The following is a 21,397-nucleotide window of genomic DNA, read 5'->3' on the forward strand; positions in this document are numbered from 1 at the left end:
CAATAATTAGTAAATGGTGACACAATTATCATTCCTGGTTGGATTATTGATTTAAGCTCTGATTTAAACCAGGACTGAGCTTAATCAGTGTTTGGCGAGCCACCCCGTAGAGTTTTATAGTGGATTCCTGAAGTGCTCACCAAAGTAGGGCTCATTTTGACAGCCCTTAATCTTCACTCCTCGAGGCCCTGTCTCAATCAGGAAGTGTCGAACCAGCTGTTCCAGAGGGTCTCCTCCTGCTAACAGACAGGAAATGATATCTTTAAATGTAAACTATGATGCTAATGTTGGTTGTATGCCAAAATTATAATATTGCACTTCAGTTGTGATTAATCAAATTTAGATAAACATACATAAACATTGGTTTTGTAGTTAAAAATTTGAAATTCACAGAATTTCAGAAATTCTATTTACAGTTAAATTTGAATTGAACTTCTACTTTCTGTTTACCGCCTCAGTTCAAATTGGCAATGGCATTCCCAGTTCAAATCTGTATGGAGCACAAGCTTATGAACCAAGGTCATGAATCTGGGACAGGACTATCTGTCCAGTCAAAGACAATTGTCATTATTACTGTAATTCTGTTTGGTGCAGAAATGACACACTTCAGCTTTAGCTCTAAATTCCTGCGATGTTTAGCGCTGGTAAAGTACTTCAGGTGTAATCATGTGTTTCCTGAGCAGACAGAGAGCTTTGGGAGCAACACTAAGGCAAGATAAATGTTTTCGTGAGGAAGTGCCTGCAGATGTGGCGTACCTTTGCTGCTATGGTTATTGACGTTGGGGGGTGGGCTGGCAACTTTCAGGGCCAGACCGTAGGCCCCCTGGAAAGAGTTACTGTCACGGATGAGGAAGGCCCCTGGCTCTCTTTCCTTCAGTGCTGCAATAGCTGTTGAACAGAGACAGGACAGTTAAATGAGACATTGCCATTTAAAACATAGATCCAAACATATGGAACAACAATCTGTTGCAGCATATGCAAAAACACTACAGCACAAAAGTAAAGCATCAGTTTTGCTCATACTAACATTATGAAAAGTGCAAGGACCAATAATAAGATATGGCTGCATTTACATGAGCAAAACTGTTTACACCAATATCTATAGCAATCAGCAATAATGCTGGGTATTGACAGACATTTCCTGATCTAGTTAAATTCTGATTAGATTCCAATTCATTTGAGTATATTTTTGGAGGGAACCCAAAAGAAAGCCACCGCTGGCCATTATTTTGCAGTACACACTGAGCTTCATTTTTACAAATGTAGATTGTACAAATGAAAATTAAATGGAAAATCAGTATCTTAACCCAGCCCTTATTAGCAGCTGGCTACGAATACATCTCTAAACTGCATTTAGTTTTATATAGTTAAAAGACAACAGTGGTTTTCTCACCTTGCTCTCTAGAGATACCAGGTTTATACCAAAAACGAGAGCTGTCCTGAACAAATTTCACACTGACACGGCTGCCCATCTCACCCTCCACAACAACTTCACCCTGTCCAGAGGGCATGGTCAGCTCTCCTACTGAAGGGGAGAAGGTAACGTGGTGTTGCCCAGAGGGCTGATGGCTCATGGACCCCCTCAGCATTCCAGACCTCCCGTTGGGTGATCCTGGCAGGCCAGATGGGCGGCGTTTCTCGGGGAGGGGAGGCTGTGGGATGGAGGTGGTTGGGCACCCCGAGTAGGAGCCTGGTGGAGGAGATGGGGTGCAGCAGACAGGAGAGACAGGGAAGGTGGGAGTGGAGCTGGGGCTGCCATCCATACTGTGTCCCGCAGGAAGTGAGGTTTCAGAGCCCAACATCAGCTTCCTGCCCAGCGTGGCAAATCCGGGCACTGGGGGTTCAGGGGAGGATGAGCTATCATGTTCACCAGTGGGTGGTTGAGGGGAAGCAGGGACTGAAGAAGCAGAAGTGGTGTCTGGTTCAGGAGATGGTGATACTCCATTGCTCTGCAAGTCAGCTGGGATGGACTCAGATGGGATGTGAGAAGAGAGGTCAGTTGTGGGTGCTGCTTTAATAGTTGATTGTGGTACCATTACCCCTGTGGGTGGCACCGTAGCAGCAGTTGGCGAGCTGTTTGTCTGTGGTTGGATGGATTCTGATGGAGGTGTTAAAGGGGCGCAGTGTTCTGCTGAGCTTTGTTGGGCGGGATGTGTAGTAAGTGGGGCAGAGAGATTTTGGGCAGTGGTGGGTGTGGCAGGAAAGGGGTGTATCTCAGGAATCTCTTGACTGGAAGAAAGTACCGCTTGCCGAGACCCAGGACTGGTACTGTTTGACTGTAGGGCAAGTGGATGCGTCCTGTTGTGGGAGTGGGCTGAGCTGCTTTCACTGTTAACATCCCTTGAGTCATACTCATGGACACTCAGGCTAGGACTGAAAAAAAGGAAGAAGAATAAAACACAATATTGAATAAAGTCAGCAGATAACATTTTCATATACTGTAGGAGTAGCCATCTGTGCTCCTGGGGGACTACCTGACTGCAAATGTCAGTACCAACCCTGCTCCAACACACCCACTGTTATTTTCAAGTTACCCTGACCACATTAAAGGCCATATTGCAGGTTAACCACCACTGTCGATATCATTTTTAAAATGTCTCAAAAATGGTCTTAAAGACCAGTTATTTAATTTTTTGGTATTAACAATTTTTTTTTACACAACTCGGTGATGACGTCACGTTGGGGAGAAGTGGAGGAAAGGTAGCCTCAACCTAGTATGATGCCGCATTCCAGGCAACCCATAACTCTTGTTTTTCCAAACTTAAACCCGTGAAAGTGCACTGCAGCGGCAGTCAAACCCATCAACTCGTAATAGATCAATATACTCCGAGTTCCGACTTCGAAACAACAGGATGCGAAACAACAATGACAGCCCCAACGGATAATACTGCCTACAGACGCAGTGAAAAAATGATTTTAGGACATTGTAACGTTGTGATAAAAACTGGGATGAGGAAGAGGTTGCAAGAACCAACATGTATGATGGCCTACAGCAATAATTTCGAACCTGCCAGACGTGAGAGGGAAAATTACGAATTGCCAAGAACTGATGGCCATCAAAGCCAATTAAATGCATGGTCCGAGGAGAATGAGTGGAGAGTTGGAGAAGAGTCCTGGTGAGTTGGTATCATTTAGGAACGCAGCAATGAGCATTGGAGCTAGTCTACGAGCAGCAGTGGACAATAACGACACACATATACCGGTATATATATTTTTTAGCACCGAGTGAAAAATCAACGTTTTCTTTATATCTAGTGGCAGTTATCATGACGTCTTTTCCTCCGGTGAAAATGTTGAAAACGTAGCCGCGTGTCTGTCACTGTGTTAGGCAGGTGCCATCCCATGGAAACTGCATTGGAAAGCTTGTGCTGTAAGGAAAGTTTTGGTCGCTGTTGGTCGATAGCTATCTATCTATCTGTCTATCTATCTGTCTATATCTATGTATTTATCTATTTATCTAGAATTTGTGCTTGAATCTGAATACTCTCGTATACTACTTGTCTCTTTAGTCACTCTCAATGCTCTCAAGGCGGGCTTTGGAAATTCTCTCCCCAACTTGACTTAATTCAATGCATTGTGGGGGAAAGGAGAATCGTTGCAAACCGCTGTAAGATAGTACCTACTTTTTCGTATTATATTCCGTTTTGTGATACCTAACAACATAAAATACAATGGATAACAGTTTAAATGTTTATTACCAACATGCAAATTGCACAAATTAGTTGAAAAATTAACCTTGCAACACCGCCTATAATTAGCTGGTTCAGTTGTGTTTTAAGAGTTGGATCTTCAGCTTCAGGTGGTTTAGATGTGTTGGATTAGGGTCAGAGCTAAACTCTGCAGGAGCATCCCCACATCTATTGATAAATGCATTTACCTTTCCTGGAATTGCAAAGGACTGCTTGTGTGGACTGGTGTTGGAGGTCCTGAAATATCAGAGGGTGTTGAACATGGGGCATGTGGATCTTGATGTGTCCGCCGTAGGGAACCATGGGTAATGTGACTACGCCAAGCTGTTGCTTCAGAGGTGTACTGCTGAGGGTGGGAGTCTGTTTGGTTATCTATAGGTCCGCTGCCATGGTGCACTGGGCCAGGGCAGGAGGCGGAGGGAGGGGGAAGAGGGGACGTGGACTCAGACTGGTAATCCGAGGCATAGCCGCGACTCTCTGAGGGTGAAGGCTGGTAGGGGGAGCAGGGGCAGGTCTGGTGTGGTGTTTGATATCCACTGGAACTGCTGCTGTACTTGAGATCCAGATGGGCATGAGAGTGGGACCGGGAGGGTTCTGGATATGCAGGATGGCCTGCGGGAAGTGGATCAACATTAAATGCTGGTAATTCATGACCGTGAGGCCCGTAGGGGGATACGGTAGCCCTTCTGTGCCAGTATTCTGCCTCTTGTTCTCTCTCCCACTGTAGTTCTGCTTCTCGGTCTCTGTCCCACTGCAGAGGCATTTCTCTGCCCCTTCTTAGCCCTGACTCCTGGTCCCATATCTCCGCCCCTCTTTGCATATCAGCCTCTCTGCCCCGTCTTAACCCAATATCCCGGTGAAGCTCTGCCTCCCTTTCCCAGTGTATGCCCTCCTCTCTGTCCAAATGGAGGGTGCGGAAATCTTCTCGCCGTAGACAGCAGTCTCGACAGGGACAGCTGGGTGTCACTAGGCCATCTATCATCATGACATCGTGGTAGGGTCCGCTGGGTTTTTGGTGATGTGGATGACTGTGGTGATGGTGGGGGTATGGAATGTACTCGTCCGCCCTAAAGAGCAGTCGGGGATTCAGACTATGTGGAGGTGGACTGTTCTCTTGGGATGGATATGGACACAGGTGGTGTGATGGCCCCTCTGTGCAAGTGCGATGAAGGTAGAGCTGTGAACTTTGTTGACGGTCCCAAAGAAGATCTGGTGGTGGCAGAGTTTGGTGAGGATTGGCACTGTGGTGTTGGCAAAGCCCTATGACAGATGGCATCCCTGGAGAAGGAGCCCCCGTGTGTCCATTAGTGTTGGTGGGACGATCAAGGCAGTATCCATTAGGTAAGTGGTGGAGTCCATCGCATCCAGGCTCAGCACAACGCTGGGATCTATAGCCCACCCGACATGAGCATGAACGGCCTAACCTCAGTGACCCAGTCCTTTCAGGAGGCAAGGAATCACAGTCATCCAAAATGGCCGTCTCTCGGTCACGATCCCTCCCTCCATCTCCTTCAATCCCACCCAGCAGACGCTCAAGCTCCTCCCTCTCTTGCTGAGTAGGCGGGGCCTGTCGAGTCGGTTCATCGAGCTGGCCAGGTGGCACAGATGAGTGTCCAGAATCAGTACTAACAGACTGAAGCTGACTTGGCCTCTCCTCAGAACTCCTTGCAGGGCTTCCATTGGTGTAAGGCAGGGAGGTGGAGCCTGCAGCACAACGCTTTTTTACTTGTGCATACAGGCTGCCATCTAGAGGCCCATGTGTGTGCGCGATATCTAGAGGGATGTATGGGAGTTGTTTTTTTAATCAGTTTTCATTGCAAGAAAGAATTTAGAGTTTTACAATCTACACTTTCAAATATTTCTCTAAAGCCCACTTAAAATATCATTCAATGTTTGCAGATTCAAATTCTTTTCCTGTTACAAGTTATATTACAACATTATTATCATTATTATATACAATAGTAAAGGACATAATACATAATTTATTTGAAAAAGTAACTTCAGTATCAAGGTGAAAATTCTAAATGCAAACACTAGTGTTATTAACTAATGTGACACTTGTATGCTGTTAATTCAACACTGGTTATGATAAAAATACACAATAAAAACATCTGCCAAGGTGTTAATATGTAAACCTGACCATTTGTAATGTGCTCATGGTTGTGATGTCATAACCATGGTTGTTTCTGAATCTCGTTTTTGCCACTTAGTTTCACTAATCTGATCTGGCAACACATTGTAAACCTTGTAAAGAGTAGTATCGACCTCTTTTATTTCAAAAGAAAAAAGCAAAATACAGTATGTTCCCTCTGAAGGCTTGAATAAACACCAGTATGTGGTTGTATGAATGAAAAGTTGTACCCTCTAGGCTGTCCTGATGTCTCTGATTGAAGTTCTCATAAGAATCCCAGCGCACCACAGGATCATTCATGTTATAGTCAACGCTGACAGCTGGATCATTCCTCTGGCTCGCCCTCCCTGAATCAAACACACACACACACACAAAATATGAAATTACAACTAAGTACATCTGCATTATAACACAGTTAATGACCTCGCAATGTGATAGAAGCCTGCTGTTTCAATGGGAAATGCTATGTGTCAGCTCAGAAAAGCTAACTGGACTTGTCAAACAATTTCATGGTTCCTAAAAATGTAACTTCACAGAACTTCATCTGCAGCTTAAATAAGGTTTTGACGTTACCTTTGATTTTCTCAGGCCCAGATGAAAACACAAACTCCACTGTGGCATCTGAGGGAAATCTGTCATCTACAAGAAAAAGTGGGAATAGACATTGTTAATCATTAGGAAAACAGAAGACCCTTTCTAATAGCTAATAATATTTGTCATTAATAATGAGCTGTGTATATAATATCCTCTCCGTACTACACACTTTATACATAAGTTTATGATTATAATGATGATTAATATCTAGGAATTTTCCCAGAGTTTTAGAAGCAATTGAAGTTGCCTCCCATGCTTGTATGTAAGCCCATAGAGAATCAGTTTTCACGTGAAAGTCTGTATCTCATCTCAATCACGCAGCTGTGGTGCAAACGTGTTACCCAATGGGAACGAGGGTGATAATTTATGGCACAGCTAAAAGAACACAGACCACCAAAATAAAAAAGCACATCGTAAAAAAAAAAAAAAAACCAAGCTCAGCTGATATCCCAAGGCCATTTCAGCTCACGGCAGTCAGAGTCGGACAGACGGCTCTGGTTTTAATGTAAAAATATATGAGCTTGGCATATGATTCTTGGCTTCTCCCTCTAAAAAATGTACCTGAACAAGCTTCATCCAGTTCCCCTTTGCCGAACCAGAGCTGAGCACCATGAATGGTGCACGTATGAAACTGCAGTCGAAACACAGAGTCCCTCTCAGCAGACTGAACCCGTCTGTGATAACATTTAACCTACAAGACAGACAGAAAAGGAGGCCATAAAAGTGACAGAGAGCAAGAGCAAGAGATTAAAGTGATGGAAATGCCTATGGTTCTGACAGTTGTGATATATCAGTGTCAGATAAAAACAGCCCCACATACCATGATGTCTCCTTTCAGCAGCAGTGCAGGCTCAATAGTAACAATCAGCCGTCTGCTCCCAGAGCCCTGCACGTCACTACAAGAAAGATAGCACACATACTCTTTAAACTAGATTTTTTTTTATGAACATATGAAGGGTTAAAACTCCACTTCTTAATGCTAGGGTATTGCTAGGGCGTTCTAGGTGGTTGCTAACTAAAGTGAAAAAGTTTTTATGATATTCTGGTCTCTATACATGGCCCCAGGTCCCTCCTATAATCTAGGTTTATGAAAACCATACGTCTGATTGCTTGGAAAAGTTGCAGCACAAACAGTGCGAGCCAAACTATGTGCCAAATCTTAATACTTTTATTATTAGTATTAATAAGCAGCAGTGATAGTGACACCTCTGTCCTAGCAGACACCTCTAATTATGCTTTAAATGATGTGCATGTCTACAACAGAACCTCACTCACTATATGCCAGAAGTGTAGACAAGCTGCATGGACTGATAGATCTTCAGGAAAGGGAAGAAACCTGTCAAGAGAGTGAGGAAAAAAAGTGAGATATGAAGGAGGAACTGGCAAACTCCCTGTGTCTCTCTCTCTCCTCCACTGCAAAAGATTAAAAACAAACCTGAAATGTTTGTGAATGTGAGGGAGGTTTGTTTAATGAATACTTATGTGCTCATACAGACACATATTACCTCAGTGACCTTATTGAGGGCTTATGTGTGAATGAATTCAGGGAATTAAGTTATGCAAATATTCACTCACCTCCGTCTTCCTGGAAATTGGGGATGGTAGGAATGAGGACATGATGGAGGAAGAGTGGGCTGCTGTTCATTTTGATGGCCCCTGAGAGCAGGCCTCCGAAGTAATAGATATACCTGCAGAGTTAATGTTGCAAAATATATACAAGTCATGCAAAAAGTATATAAAGAGCACAAAGATCAATAAAGAAAGATCAATAAAGTTTGTCCTTGTTTGGACAAACACAAACCAAGAGACATTTTAACATTTAGATTCAGTTAAAATATTCATATAAATAAATACCAGTGTATTTAAAATCATTGATATAAAATCTTAGTAGAAGGGCTGAACTTACCCTGCTGATATCTTGCTGTAATGCATGTAGGCAGCAATGATAACACCCGTCTTTCCTTTGTTGCCCTAAAATTCAACCAATACGTATTAATAAAACTGCTACAGATATGATTTGCACTTCAAATCTGTTGCAAATGAAGAAGACATTCAGACAGTCAGGACCTTCCTACACCTTTGGGCAACAAAGTCTGAGACCACTGTTGAAAAGACAAACAACTTGAGTTAAAGATATTTTGAAGAAAAAAAATTAACATGCATTTCACAATATGATTTTTTATAAAGCGTTTTTTTTTCCAGCTTGATTTCAAGCAGCTGCTAGGGTGTTAATGGTGGTTGCTTATATATTTTGGCATGTTTCCCTTTTGCTTCAATGACAGCAAGTTTGTGTAAAACCTGATGATGGCGAACCATCTTGAGCTTCAGTGGAAGAACATGTGACCGTCCGAACATTTCTTTGGTTTAAAATACAAAAAGTCTTAAATCTGTGTTTATATCCAGGTTTAATCTGCATTCAAATCCCAAACGTTTTGGTCCAGCTGAACATCAAAAACAATTCGATATCTATCAGTGCTTTCTCAGTCTTAGTTTTTTTTCCCCCTCACATAAAACTAAAAGCTTGTCAAATCAGACCTCCTCTCAGGTCTGGCTTCATGTTATCATCTGTGGTGAAGCTCTGCAGGGTGGTCCTTAAGGGTCACGTCAGCACCCTTTAGTACTCTGTCACTTCCTGTGACATGGCATGAACTGTAAAAGACTAAAATGACCTCTGACCTTACAGTGCAGAACGACCACATGCTGGGGGTCAGAGTTCAGCCAGTTCTCCATGACTTTGCACATGGCACAGATCTTATCCAAAGGAGGAGCGTGCATATCTGGCCAGCCGAAGTCATGAACCTGAGGGAGACAAAGAGAGACTTTTTAATCTTGGGTGGTGTAAACAGACCTTTAAAAGTTCAGCCGCAAAGCAACTAGCAATATAAACACATAAAACCATAAAAGCGGAGCCCCTACCTTTGGGTTTAAGCGGGTGATGTCATTCCTTCGCTCAGACAGATTGAATAACTGTGGGAGGAAAATGGACGGGAACAATGAAAATGCTTCTAATACACTGAAACTAAGTAAACGTCCCTCAGTAAATACACGCTGATTCACGTACCAGAAACTTGTCCTGGTGTTTGGACTTGAGCATGGCTGCCACCTCCCTGAGGTTCAGGCGGTACCGCTGCTCTTCCAGCAGAGGAGGGAAAAAGACACAGATGATCCTCTCTGTGATGTATGTGAGGTCGAAATCATAGTGTCTCTCCATCACTCTGTCCATCACCCGATCCACGCTGAAGCTCCTGAGAGAGAGAGAGAGAGAGAGAGAGAGGGGAAAACCAACTTAAATATCACTGAAAAGCTAATAGACATCAACTGAAAGTCACAAAACTTCAATTTCCTGAGTGATTAAGGTGGTTAAGCTGTTTTTAGGAATATAGTAGCTGGGTGGTTGCTGGTCCAAGATGATCTACAAACATCTACATTGACCAAGATGGTCTACCAAGTCGAAACCATGTCCACCAGCTTTTAGCCGCAATAATTCAGCATCTGGAATTGCTTTGACCAGACGGAAAAAGCTACCAGAAAGGATGGCTGGAAAACAGATGAGAGAAAAGGGATGGACAATAGCATTGATTCTTTACTATTTATTATTTTCCTTTTTCCCCCCACATACAATAACACATAGTCTGACATTTATCATTTATGATTTAAAACTGTTAAATGTAATCTTTAGGAAATAAATAAATATTAATTTCTATTCTGTCCATTATATCCCTGAATTAGCATTTAAAAAATATATATACAAAAAAGTATCCCACATAAAATAAAACAATATTTTATATTTATAATTAATTATTTTGCCACTAGAATCATCATAAAGGATCATGTGAAAGTCCAGTGAATGATATTTTACTGGACAGCTGGGTTTTGATTGAACACAGCTGAGCTGAACTAACACAGATTAGCTCTCTGCTCCTCACCACACTGCAGCCAAAAGAGATTTCTGACTTCTCACATCAAATCCAAAGGGAATAAAACCCTGCTGAGATGAGGTAACTTATCTGAGATAAATAGAGATTAGCTGAGGAAATAAAGTCTCAGAACTCAAGCATGCTCAACCACTTCTGAACGTCATGGGCTGAGATTTGATGCTTTAAAAGCTTCGAGCCTTTCAGCCAAACGTACCTCGGGAGAGTGTTTCTCTGTTTGCTGTGGGTCAGAGACTTGGTCGAGCCCTGGAAAAAGACAAAACGATATTATACCATTGTGTTTGGACACAATAAACTAAATAAACTTTTGTTTAGTTGACACGACAGTGAATTACAGAAAATTAAACACTACAGAAAATTAAACACTGGCTCTATGACTTCTGACATCACACTTGTAACAAATGAACACATGTATTGCAGTTCAAAGATGTTTGCCATTGACTTCACTACTAATGAGCTCATGAAGTGAAGAAGACATGTGAATACTGAAACATTAACTTAAAATCTCAGGGGTACTTCAAATATCAATCAATATTTCAGGTCAAAGGGGCTGACCAAAAATCCCTGATCTAGAGGAACAGCCATGTGCCAGTTAGCGTGAAAGACAATGAAAGAGAGGAAAATGTTTTCATCTTACCAGATGCTGAATGTGTCTAGAGGAGGACGTTCCCCTTCGCTGCAGCAGATGAGAACACAGATATAACATCATGAACGGAGCAACAACTCAGAAATGTGCTTCCAGAAGCATCATGCAGTCTGTACTGTGTCAACACAACTCAACTAAATGAAAAGAATGAAACTAACAACCTACAGTAACTTTACAACTCAGTTACAATGTTACAATATTTCTATTTAAAATTATATCACAGTTTAACAAAAATATTTATCAGAATAACCAGATAAATCAGATCTTGAGCAGCAAATCAGCATATTAGACTGATTTCTGAAGGATCGTGTGACACTGAAGACTTAGTTATGATGTTAGTTATGATGCTGACAATTCAGCTTTGATCACAGGAATAAATTACAATTTAAAATATATTCAAATAGAAAACTGTAAATTGTAACAATATTTCCAAATATTACTGTTTTTACTGTCTTTATAAAAAAACATAGCCTTGGGGAGCATGATAGACTTCTTTCAAAAACATTAAAAAAATTGTACCAACCCTATACTTTCGAACGGTAGTGCAATAAAAGTTTAAAAATGAAGCTTTTCAAACAACAAGTATGCAATAAAGTAATTTTTACCACTAGCATGTGAGTGAATGACAGTGTGAATGAAAAAGTGAATAAACGGAAAAGTAAATGAACTAGAAAGTAATCAGTGAGTTATCCAGTGAGAGGGAAAGAGATGGTATAAATATAAGAACAAAAAAACATGATAAAAAATGATAAATCTTGAGATGCATTGAGTGAAAATATAACAGATACAAGGAAGGACAGAAAAGGTCTTACCAGTTCGGAGGGCTGTGCTGGGATGCAGGCTGTGCTGATCTGAAACAGAGAAAAGGAACATGACTCAAACACTCATTCGGTATCTCCTCCACCATCCAACACGGCCTCGTTCCCCGCTCCGTCCCGGGGTTAAAGGGGAAGGGAGTGGTGAAGCGGGATCTGTCTGGATTGGGAGAAAGGAAATGCTTCCCCAAAGCAACAGATAAGCAAACTATCTGCTGATAACACTGAGACTGGAGAAAAAGTGAGATGCAAGGGATTGTGGGCGATGGGCAGTAACCAAACACATTAGTATGCACATTCCTCTCGCATGATCTCGTCCAAAATAACAGGACACAACAACATAAATTGTGGTTCAGTATTTTTATGACGGGAAACCGACAGACACACAGACATGTTTACATGTCTACATGTTTTGTTGCACAGGGTAAAGGGGGCGGAGGCGTCATTAGTGTGCTTACAGCAGTGTGTGTGCAATGACATTCATGCTTACGTAACATGAAGCCCCCCCTTCCCCTCCCCACACATCCGATCCCCTGCCCTGCCCAGTCCTGCCCTGTTTGTTTGGCCTCAGGAAAAGGGCTGAGGCAGGGAGAAGCGCAGACGCTACACTAGGCCTTGACCTACGACTGCCTATGTGTGTGTTTGAGTCTAGGGAGTGAGAAAGAGAGTTATTAAAAGACTGTATGTTTTTGTTCAACACAACCACGACTTATGAGGCTCTGGAGGATGGAGGGACTTGGGTGTTTGGGTATTTGTGTCTCCAAATAAATGCCAACACTGAGTTCTGTGGCTTTTTGCATGCATGTCTGTTAGCATTGAGCTTATCTATACGCTAAAGTAGCTACATGTTAGCATGGCGAAAAGTAAACTTTTTATTAAAAGTTCACATTTAACTATTTGACCAAAAATGGTCCAAAAGTACTGATGACTCATCCTGCACTCATGGGCGTGTCCTTTTGTCCAATCAAATTCTCTCTAGATTATATGTACAGAATGGGTCTCATTCATGAAACACGAGCAGAACGAATTTTTGTGTAAATCGCGTGTAAAGTGGTTTTGGCGTAAATTTTCGGATTCAAATAAAACGTTCTTATTTTCCAAATGTTAGTTGGTACGAAAGAAATCTACACCTGCTCCCAGCCACGCGTAAATAGTGCGTTTAACGTCTGAACGTTTTGCTCATTAATATGGCTGCATTTTAATTCACCTTAATCGGGTACATATTTACACAGCATTTTGAAAAAAATATTTTATATATTAATTACATACGGTTTTTCTTTTAACTTTTATTATGAGAGCCAGTAATAGGATCTGTAATATGCTGCCAAACTTCCTTTTTTAGGACCTGATACGCCACTAGTACGCTTGAAAATAAAATGTGGCGTTTTGAATGAACTTCTGAAAATAAAACTTCAATTTCTGCAGCTGACAAATGTTTCTTTTTCAGTCGCTTTTGAGAAGACATGTTGAAATCCTTCGTTTGGTGTCATAATTTGATGCTCATATATAGTTGTCAGACGGATTTAATGGGCGGGACTTATGGTAATTGAGAGTGAGCGTGCACGCGCGTCCCATTTACGACTGATTGGAATTCATTAACACACACACACACACATTTCACTCTCACATCTGACGTTTACGAAGTTTTTGTGAATCAGGAGAAGAGTTTTTGGGAAGTTCTCTTTACGTGCAAATCACTCAGATATTTACTCAGATATTTACTCGTATATTTACGAATGTTTCATGAATGAGACCCAAAGAGTTTTAGTAGCTCACACACATAGCTCAACTTTTGGACATAACGCATCCCTCTATTTCCAGTTTGATGAATGCATCTGATAAACCAGCAGAAATTTTTAACACTTCTTTCTTGACTCATTATTTGATTTTACGATATTTAATTCAAAATGTAAAATAACAATTTTTAAGCTGTATCTAGTGCATACTGTGCAGTAAACAGTGCACTACTACCCCAATAGGCCGTGTTCGTTCACATTGATGTTTTAGTGTGTTGCTAGGTGGGATTTCATTATAATATCAAGTTTCCTTTTTTCTTGGCTCAAAACGCTACTATCACATTTGAAGAAAGTGAACGATTATGTCTCAAAACGCATTGTGGATTCAGAACTCAGAAGAACAATATTTCACTCCAGTGGAAAAGAACATCTTCCCAATAGTATATTAAGTCAAGAAATCTCTCTATTTCTTCCTTTTACCAGGTGTAAAAGATATCACTGGCTCTGTGTTAAAGACATCAGCTGCTGAGAGCCAATTACTGACCCTCACACTCTCTAATGCTCTGTCGCTATGAGCAGATGCTTTAATTCCCTGGGAACATTTCCCTGCTTGCTCTGCTCATTTCCCCCTGCTTCCATCTAGCCATTCCCTTTTTTTCTCTGCATGTCTATCATTCCATTAACATTTCCTCATTCATCCTGTTCATGTTTTCATGCAGCACTTGTTCACCCTTTCTCTTCCTCTATAACGGTATTTGATATTCACTTACAAAAATGCAGCACATTTGCATCCAAAATACAGTATCGTTCAAAGAATCGTTAAGTATATATATATATATATATATATATATATATATATATATATATATATATATATATATATATATATATATATATATATATATATATATATATATATATATATATATAAATATCTTATGCTCAACAAAGCAGCATTTATTTGAATAAAATATAATACAAACAGAAATATGATTCAAATGTAACATTACAACACTTACACATATTTAGTTTATTTATATTTTCAATGTGCAATCTTCAGAGTCACACTATCCTGACACTGAGCTGATCTGAAGAATCTGCTTTTTGTTATCAATTATCTTTTTATTAAGTAAGTAAGTAGTTGTATTGAATTATTATTTTGTGACACTGGTACCTAATCCCACGTTACCTGTTTTTTTATGTTCTAAAGGAAATGTGCAATTTCTCGGGTGTTTTTAAAGCATGTTACTGCTGTAGATGGTGGGTAGGATGTTCTTGGTTTGCTTACAGACCAGAATCAAAAGAGGCCTCCACCCAAGTATAGATATGTGTTCGTATGGGATTTGTTTTACTTTCTGTTATTTCATTGTCCAACAGTCTGGAAAAAGTAATATCACATCTCTTCCAAACAATATTTGAGGTATCACTCATGTGTCCGTAGCACAAAAAGTGCCGGATGAGCTATGTGCCAAAGTTGAATACAAAGGATTATGGGCTTGTTCAGATCCCGAAGAATGAGCAACAGCCGCTAACAAGAGTAGCTGCTATGCTATTTTGGTGGAAACTACAGTTACCATGGTGAATTTTTGTTGCTGCAATCCAAAATACTTCTTTCTTTCCCCTCGCTAATCTTTTTCCTCCCCTCCACGCCAATACTCTTGTTTCTTCTTTCTCTCTCTCCATCACTCGCTCTGACTTTCTTTCTCCTTATCCAATCCACACTTTCCGCTTTTCATTTTTCCCTCATTTAACAAAATGCCGATGCGCTGCACCTCCCTCAGACCGACCGGCCGGCCTGCAGCCAGAACAAACTCTGAATCCCATCGGTAGGGCCAAAACTTATGCACAACTCCTGCAGCAGCCTTTCATCCTGCTTTTTTAGTACATTTGTCATATTTTTTTTCCCCTCCTCCCTCCATCTGTCTCTGAAGTACCAGCAGCCCACGGTTCTGTGCCCCTGTGTTCTCCTGCGAGCTCTGAGGAACATGTTCCCACGTGTAACGGGACGTTTAGGGTGAGGAGCGGTCCACAGGCGAGTACATGTGCCAAGTGTAATACCTCAGCAGTAGTAACGAAGGCTATTCACGTGACAGCGATGTGTTTTGACTCCAGAGTGACTCGAGCAAAAAACGAAACACGGCTGAGTTCATTACTAACGTCACGCTTGGAGTAAGAACTGCTGTTTGCTGGTTTACACAGCAACCTTACACAACCTGTAGGATGTTTAATGTAGTGATGCACATAATAGCCAGTAGAAATACAAAATAAATAAATACATTGAAAATATGGTACTGTATCATATGTGATTCATGGAATCCCTAACTGAAAGTTACAAGGCAAGAAACGTTTTCATTTTTCTTTGCATATTATGCGTACAAATAAGAGTGAATGTGAGCACATTAAAAAATATATATAATAAGCCATATAATAACCAAACCAGCTAATTAACTGTTAAACATTAGTATGAGACAGATGTTCTTGTGGCTCGATGATAGAGCACTGTCTTAGTAGCGCAAAATGTGTTAGGTAACACGTTAGGTAAAAAAAATTGTTAGCCTGAATGGACTGTAAGTCGCTTTTGGATAAAAGCGTCTGCTAAAAGCATAAATGTAAATGTCAAACCCTTCTCTATTCCTTAATTGGCTGTGATTTAGTGTGTGAACATGACCTCAAGCTTCGAGCAGCTGTGAGCATGTTTACACACACTCAACAGATCCCGCGGGAGAGGCTGGGAATACACACAGGTCTGCTTTCACACACACAACGTGATTACATCTTTTTATTTTGGATTGATTCCCTACATGGAGATCCATAACTGAGATATTCTCCAAACTCTAGCAGACAGCATATGTACAGTACACACAGACCAGAGCTATAACCATCCTCTAATTAACTCACTATCTTTCTCCTTTAGTCTCTCTAACAGGAGCTTCGCTATTACATCACCCCTTCTATTGTCTTATTGCCAAACTAAACAGGAATCAGAAACCTCTAGAGTGAAGCAGCCAATCAAAGAGATTAGATATGAATAAACCGAAGTAAATAAGTTCCCTGCAAATGGAGACAAATCTAAACAATCAACAGAACACAATCAGCAGATATCAGCAATGGAAAAGTCCCACCTCTGCTGCAGTTGTTCTGATCTCATGTGTTTATACAATCCTTTATGGACGCTATAAATACAAAGACGTGGACATACTGGAGAATGTACTGATGTTATAGACACCGTTCTTCACTTGAAAGTTGTGCATATGGATAGTTTCCATATGGTGCCAATTAAACTGATGACAAATTGCAATGGGAAACTCATGGCAGCTTGACTTTCTTTCTTTTCTTTCCTTCTTTTTTTTTGATAGAATAACAAAAAGTAATTTAATTAGTTCTATTAGAAATAGTATGAGTCAGTGACACTAAGCTTATCTTTTGTGAGTCCTATCTATTAATTAATAAAGAATATAGGATACATAGATAAGCTTCTAATATTAATGAATCTATAGGCACTGTATATAGACAGACAAACGGATGATAGACAGACAGACAGACAGACAGACGGATGATAGACAGATGGACAGACAGAAAGACGGATGATAGACAGATGGATGATAGACAGACAGACAGACGGATGATAGACAGACAGACAGACAGACAGACAGACAGACAAGACGGATGATAGACAGACAGACAGACAGACAGACAGACAGACAGACGGATGATAGACAGACAGACAGACAGACAGACAGACGGATGATAGACAGACAGACAGACGGATGAAAGACAGACAGACAGACGGATGATAGACAGACAGACAGACAGATGGATGATAGACAGACAGACAGACAGATGGATGATAGACAGACAGACAGACAGATAGATAGATAGATGGCATGATACAGCATCCTAGGCTGCATCCGTGGTCGATTCCTTCATTTATACCTTTTAGCTCTGTTCTTTGGCATATACCTCTCCTTGTTACCCAACATTAAGAGTCGGATATAATCCAGACCTCTGAGTCACAAGCCAAACCTCTAAATGACGCAAAACGAAACAAGAACTGCTGGACAAAGCTGAGACACACAGATAGAGTCATATATATGCAAAGTGCAAAGTTTTGTAAACACATGGCATTGATGAGCTCATAAAGAGGGGTGATGAAATGAACAATTTACTGGAAGAGCCCACCCATTCACTTCCCACTTATACCAGTTCATATCCCACTTCAGCACCAGTAACATGGGAAACAGGATCCCTTTAGCCTTGAAAAGTGGCAGAAATGATAATTCCTCTGATGGTCTTCTCTCTTTTTTTCCTTTTTCTGCCCTCCTTAACCCCCCGTCTCTGAATTTTCCACTCTGGCACAAAGTCCTATTGCTCATAGGATGCATGGAAAAAAGAAAAATACAGAGTTTTGACTTTATGTGGTAAGACAGCATGCTAACTGTCATGGACACTCAAAAGTGAATGATTTGGAACATAAACAGCAACTTCACTTGCCACACTACTAGCGCTCTGCATTGGAAAACTTGACTAGCAATAATCTTAAATAAAGTTTTTGTTAGCATGCTACTAGCTTAAAGCCTAAATACTCTAATAAGCACAAAAAAAATCTAATTTTTTAATCGATATTTTTCGATATTGAGTGAAGGTTGTCTCTTCTGACATCTTGAATTATTTTGAACCTGCTGAAATGAATTATGCAAGTTACATTTCAAACTTTCAGTCTAAAGCTTCATGGCATCCTCCACAGTTGTGACAAACTGTGACTCTTGAACGGTGATTGGTCATGCAGGGTCAGCTTGACTTAAATGCTAAAAACAAGTTAAAGATGAGTCAGTTGCTTGTTAGTGGGCTGGGGGTTATATCCTGTGGTTTAAGGTTGTAGACGAGGTTGCATCACACCCGACAGGCACACAAACAAAGTGAGCGGTACTGACGATAATTCCCTTTCATCTCTGTTTTCAGGAAATGCATTTCGGGAAAACTTTACTGGGGTTTTTCCATGTAAGTGGGTAAAAGTAAAAAACATTAACAGACCAGTGAGGTCGTAGACTTTTGTTAAACTGTGTTTATTGGTTACAGATCAGACACAGCCAGCTCATATCTGCTGTTCAACTCAAGTGAATATTTGATCCAAACAATGATGCATATAAATATCTTAAATCTAAAGAGCAATGAGTACAGATTGGTGGATGACCACCCTGACCAATCCCTACATTACCCAAGCAACAAATTACAACACTGTTTATTGAGAAACTGCCATAAACAGGTAAAACATAGCCAGGCATCACTGTTATCACAAGGAACTCTATAAGGACTACGACTCAAGTGTTTTGAATAGGACTTTAAAAACTCCCCAATGGCTGATGAAGTTAACAAGCCATTCGTGTCTGAGAGTACATCCTCTATTAATTATTTGGCTCCTTTCCTATTCTTTATTTTCCACATATCTGTATTTATTACAGAACTGATAGCTTTCAACATATGGACATTCCCATTCAATTCACAGATGAAGCCATCTAAGTTTGCAACACTAAATCTGTGTAAAATCCAATAAGGCCAGTGCTATGAGGAGGTGAATAAAGATCCATTCACATCGAATAATGCGACAGAGCTCAGGGAGGGGACAAAAGCTTAAGAGAGCTACATGAAACCGCTGAATAGTGTTGGAGTGGATTTTTTCTATATTAAAGAGCAGAGGAGAAGGGCTTACATTGATTTCTGCTGCGCCGAATAAAACATCTGCAGGTTATACTTTGAAATGAAGTACTGTTTAGGGTCAAATACAGGGTGTAATCATTTAAAAAGTGAGGTTTGCATTGCAAGAGTGCTCAGTGTTTTAATTTTTGAACTCAATGCTGTCTTACATTTTTGTGATAGCACTTTAATATGGAGCAAGAGTTTGCCGGACACTTCTTGGACCCATGACTTGGACCTATGCCATGGCACTCTGACCTAAAAGGGCTTAAGTGTTCTTGAAATTTGTCTTTGCTCTGTCTTGGGAGGTGTTAAGAGTGGGAGGGCTGGTTGACGCTCTAGAGGGCTGATAAGGTTTTCAGATTTATTATAAAGCTCATGTTCTCCAGAGAGGGTGGCCACTCCCTACAAGGGCAAAGCTGATGACTTTCACAGCCAGCATCGAAGGGTTTTGAATGGTACATGAACTTGTCACTGAACATATATAAACCAGGTTAAACAAAAGATTATTTAAACATGCTTGTGATGGGTAACATAATGCATGTGGTGTAACACCCTGGAAAATGACAGAGGAAGTTTTGGGAAAACAGGCTGTTATATCCATACAGTTCCCATGCTGCTCTTGAGTTCACTTAATCATCTAACCTAGTCATATTTGTGTCGTAAAGAGTGTTTCAGTGGGTTGGTAATTTGTTCATTGGATAACAATGTGGCATGTTAAATCACTCAGAGTTTCTTTACACATTACCAAAATTTTGCCAGGGAGTGACGGATAAGGTTATATAAAACTGGGCATCACAATAGTTAGTCTATACAATGTCTGCAACTGTAAATAAAGCAAATAGCTTTACTGCTTAGCTTGAGCCTATAGATCCCATGGTGCTCCTCTGGAGACGTGTCTCATATGTGTGTGCCAGTGCTGGCATGCATTGGTCTTATCAATGAGTCTTTCACTACAGCTTTGTGGTGCGGGGGTGTGGCTGCCAACACTGCCACCCCAACACAGGGATCCTTCAGTGCAGGAAACACAGAGAGAGCGCTTGCCTTTAAATACACAAACTCCCATTTAATACGCCCATGTTAATCTGAAGAGGGAGTGAAAGAGACATTGATAAATTCATTATGACCTGGTGAGAAAAGGGAGAAATGTTCTTACCTTGGCTTCACATTTTTTATGAGTAGCTGTTTTGCAGACTGTGGGCGGTAAAGAGAGGGAAATGTGTTGGTTAGGGAGGAATACTGCATAAGATCTGGTATGGTTTCATTATGCATTTGTGGCATACAGAGAATATTAGTGAACAATGTGAGGTAACACAATTTATGGGAGTTTTTATTAGGGATGAAAAGTATCAAAATAGCATCTAAAATCTTTATTATAAATCTTTTCCCTTGTGATTATTAAAGATTACAGTAAAAAAATTACTTCCGATAAAAGTGCCATAGTGTTATTTTAGTATTGTTTATATACTATCATGGTATCTATTAATATTTTAACTACTTTTATATTTATCTTTTTGGTTTTCATTTTATTTTTTGTCATTTTGTAATGTGATTTGTTTATATTTTTATTCAGTACAGTAATATTAAAGCCAATTATTTAATTTCACAATCAAAAAATATGTTGCTTCTCATTAAAAAATTCACAAGTGGAACCACATTATTTATGGGTCATTGTCATTAAAAGTAATTAAAAAAACTGAAATAAAGGCTGAAATTGTCAGATGGCACTCACCTCGACAAAAAGAGCCCAAATTCTCCACACTCTGCCTGCACACCCCACACTGCCGCTTCTTTTTGAAGGTCTTTTCTTTAAAGACGTGGGGCTCGCCCTTCCCCGCCTGGAAAACACAAACACGTTTAAAAAAAAACAAATGTTTTGTTCTTTATTTGTTGCTTAACTCATGCTTCTCTCTCAGTAACCGTCTGTAATCCTGTCATTTTGTCATTTGTTCACTATTTTTCCAAATAAATCTTCCCTTGCGTTCTGCTCTTCCGCCCGATTCCCTTCACTGACCTGAACTCTCCTCTGGATGTCAGCCATCTTTCTCTCTTTCCTTGTGCAGCAGCTCATTTTTCAATGCTAAGAACAAAAACAAAAACCCGACAAACCTTTTATCTGAAAGTGGCACATCTTGTGGTGAGAAACTTGATGAGGACAAA

General features: G+C 40.5%; 1 protein-coding gene across 6 annotated transcripts in view; it reads right to left on the reverse strand.

Moving 5' to 3' along the window:
* LOC127945048 (tensin-2) overlaps window positions 1-21,397 on the reverse strand; it is a 48,615-nt gene that overhangs the window by 5,847 nt on the left and 21,371 nt on the right. For 3 of the 6 annotated variants that reach the window (XM_052541568.1, XM_052541566.1, XM_052541571.1), the window contains exons 2-20: window positions 20,970-21,075; window positions 20,394-20,431; window positions 11,808-11,846; window positions 10,987-11,025; window positions 10,546-10,595; window positions 9,476-9,659; window positions 9,331-9,381; window positions 9,091-9,213; window positions 8,321-8,385; window positions 7,990-8,102; window positions 7,690-7,750; window positions 7,235-7,310; window positions 6,976-7,105; window positions 6,394-6,459; window positions 6,051-6,167; window positions 3,878-5,462; window positions 1,394-2,373; window positions 757-888; window positions 141-239 (exon numbers count right to left, since the gene is read on the reverse strand). In XM_052541568.1, the coding sequence (XP_052397528.1) occupies window positions 141-239; window positions 757-888; window positions 1,394-2,373; window positions 3,878-5,462; window positions 6,051-6,167; window positions 6,394-6,459; window positions 6,976-7,105; window positions 7,235-7,310; window positions 7,690-7,750; window positions 7,990-8,102; window positions 8,321-8,385; window positions 9,091-9,213; window positions 9,331-9,381; window positions 9,476-9,659; window positions 10,546-10,595; window positions 10,987-11,025; window positions 11,808-11,846; window positions 20,394-20,431; window positions 20,970-21,075 (4,054 nt within the window). Of the gene's footprint in view, window positions 1-140; window positions 240-756; window positions 889-1,393; window positions 2,374-3,877; window positions 5,463-6,050; window positions 6,168-6,393; window positions 6,460-6,975; window positions 7,106-7,234; window positions 7,311-7,689; window positions 7,751-7,989; window positions 8,103-8,320; window positions 8,386-9,090; window positions 9,214-9,330; window positions 9,382-9,475; window positions 9,660-10,545; window positions 10,596-10,986; window positions 11,026-11,807; window positions 11,847-20,393; window positions 20,432-20,969; window positions 21,076-21,251; window positions 21,318-21,397 lie in introns of all 6 variants that reach the window. The other 3 variants (XM_052541569.1, XM_052541570.1, XM_052541567.1) reach the window with 2 other exon arrangements.

The sequence above is a fragment of the Carassius gibelio genome, chromosome A23 (genome assembly GCF_023724105.1).
Source record: "Carassius gibelio isolate Cgi1373 ecotype wild population from Czech Republic chromosome A23, carGib1.2-hapl.c, whole genome shotgun sequence".
In the NCBI taxonomy this organism is placed as follows: domain Eukaryota; kingdom Metazoa; phylum Chordata; class Actinopteri; order Cypriniformes; family Cyprinidae; genus Carassius; species Carassius gibelio.